The 1,867-nt window shown below is 48.0% G+C and overlaps 1 protein-coding gene across 1 annotated transcript in view; it reads right to left on the bottom strand.

The window, feature by feature from the left end:
* The window catches only part of WDR35 (WD repeat domain 35), a 78,281-nt gene extending 77,408 nt beyond the window's left edge, over positions 1 to 873 (bottom strand). The window contains exons 1-2 of the mRNA XM_023528503.1: positions 846 to 873; positions 155 to 721 (exon numbers count right to left, since the gene is read on the bottom strand). Of these exons, the coding sequence (XP_023384271.1) occupies positions 155 to 721; positions 846 to 873 (595 nt within the window). The remainder of the gene's footprint in view (positions 1 to 154; positions 722 to 845) is intronic.
* Between the last annotated feature and the right edge of the window lie 994 nt (positions 874 to 1,867).

Genomic DNA, 1,867 nt, shown 5'->3' with positions numbered 1-1,867 from the left:
AAAAAAAAAAAAAAAAATCCAGACAAAAAAAGCATTGCTTACATTTCAGTTTTCCGTAAAATTTCCACAAAAAAAAAAAAAAAAGAATTCTCTTTTTCTTTGGATTCATAATGTCTGACTCTAACATCCTTTCTAGTTGAAGGCAAAGACTTACCGCAAAAGGTTTCCTGGAACCTAGAGGAAAGTTTCTCAATGACCCCGTAGGTCTCCACGTAGAACACGTGCTCGTCCAGGGGTTTGCTGGCAATCATCTTGAGGGACTCCTTGTCCGCCCGGTCCACACCCACGGCGTAGAGCTCAATACCAGACGCCCGGGCCCGAGCTGCCACCTCATTCACCTGGTCCTGGGGCCGTCCATCTGTCACGATGATGGCCACCTTAGGGATGTTGGAGCTGGACCCGCGAGCTCCGGCCTCCACTGTGAACACCTCCTCCATCGCTGTTTGGATGGCCAGGCCAGACATGGTGCCTGTGGACAAGGGTGTGATTCGCCCCACGGCCTTTTTCAGAGACTGCTTCTCCGAGTGGGTCTGGAGATGGAACTCGATCTTCACGGTGCTGGCATAGTTCACCACTGCCACCCGCGTGCCCGCCGCGCCAATGTCCAAAGTGTCGATTATCCGAGAGACAAAGGTTTTCACTTTGGTGAACTCCAAGGGCCGTACGCTGCGCGAACTGTCGATGATAAACACCAAGTCCAAGGGCCTGCTCTTGCAAACACCTGCAAGGAAGGGTGTGGGGAACAGAGGTGACTAAGCAAGGATCTGACCATACTCAGAAATGGGGCAATTCCTCACACACGGAGAACTCTGGGATTGGAGGCCAGGAAAGGCAGCGTCCCCTACCTCCAAACGCCCCACTGCCTGCTGACATCTCAAGACTGTCGCCCTTTGGGTGTCGGAAGCACCTAGGCCTTCAGAATCCCCTAGTGAGAATTCACATAGAGCGTGAAATATCTGCCGATACCTCAGCAACAGGCCGACTGAGCCTGGAAATTTCACTCAGAACTTCAAGTTCTGTTCCCAAGGTTCCTCGTGACTCCCATGAATGAATGGATTCCAGACCTTTCTTGGGCATCTTGGCCCTCTTAGTCAAGGGGACAAAATGTCCCTAAGCAGTGTGAAAGGTGAACTCCCAGGGCAGCTCCTTGCCCACTTCCGTGAGGGGCGGACACTCTCCAGAGTAGCTTTACATCTCCCTCCCATCTGGTCATTCACTCGTGTTTAGTGAACTCTGGGCCCAGCTCCCCGGAGCCAAGTTGAAAATAGAAAGAAAGATGGCAACCTAATCTGATCCATGTTTATTGCACTTCCGATTTTGTGAGTATGCCTTGTCTTAAGAAACAGAAATTGCAACTTGGTATCTGTCCTACTGCCCCATCGAACTCTTAGTCACCTCTTTCATTTTTTCATTCACTAAAATTTTTTGCAGGCCTCCCATGTATTAAGTAAGCCCTGGGGCTACAAAGGCAAATAAGCCAGATTCCTTGCCGTCGATGAACTTAGATCTTTCCTACACAAAAGTACCTGGCACATTGCAGTAACAGTAATTTTTTTTTTTAATCTATTCTTTCTTATCATTTTGCCCCCAATCTTGTTCTGCACTCTCTCTCTCTCTCTCTCTCTCTCTCTCTGTCTCTCTCTCCCTCTCCCTCTCTCAATAAAAATAAGCACTAAATAAAAATAAGATCCCTGAGCATGAGGCACTAATCAAAGTTCTTTCCTTTCCTGACAGAGGCTAGAAGTTGATATTACTCTAAGGCAGTTCACTCAGTGAGTAGGGCAAAAAGGTGGATTCAGAACAAATTCCCACACTAAGCAGTTTATAGCCAAAAAAAAAAAAACCCTGCCTGGGACAAGAATTACCT

The sequence above is a fragment of the Pteropus vampyrus genome, unplaced genomic scaffold (assembly GCF_000151845.1).
Source record: "Pteropus vampyrus isolate Shadow unplaced genomic scaffold, Pvam_2.0 Scaffold28, whole genome shotgun sequence".
Lineage (NCBI taxonomy): Eukaryota > Metazoa > Chordata > Mammalia > Chiroptera > Pteropodidae > Pteropus > Pteropus vampyrus.
The sequence above is the reverse complement of the archived record's forward strand: the minus strand, read 5'-3'. Positions and strand labels throughout refer to the sequence as shown.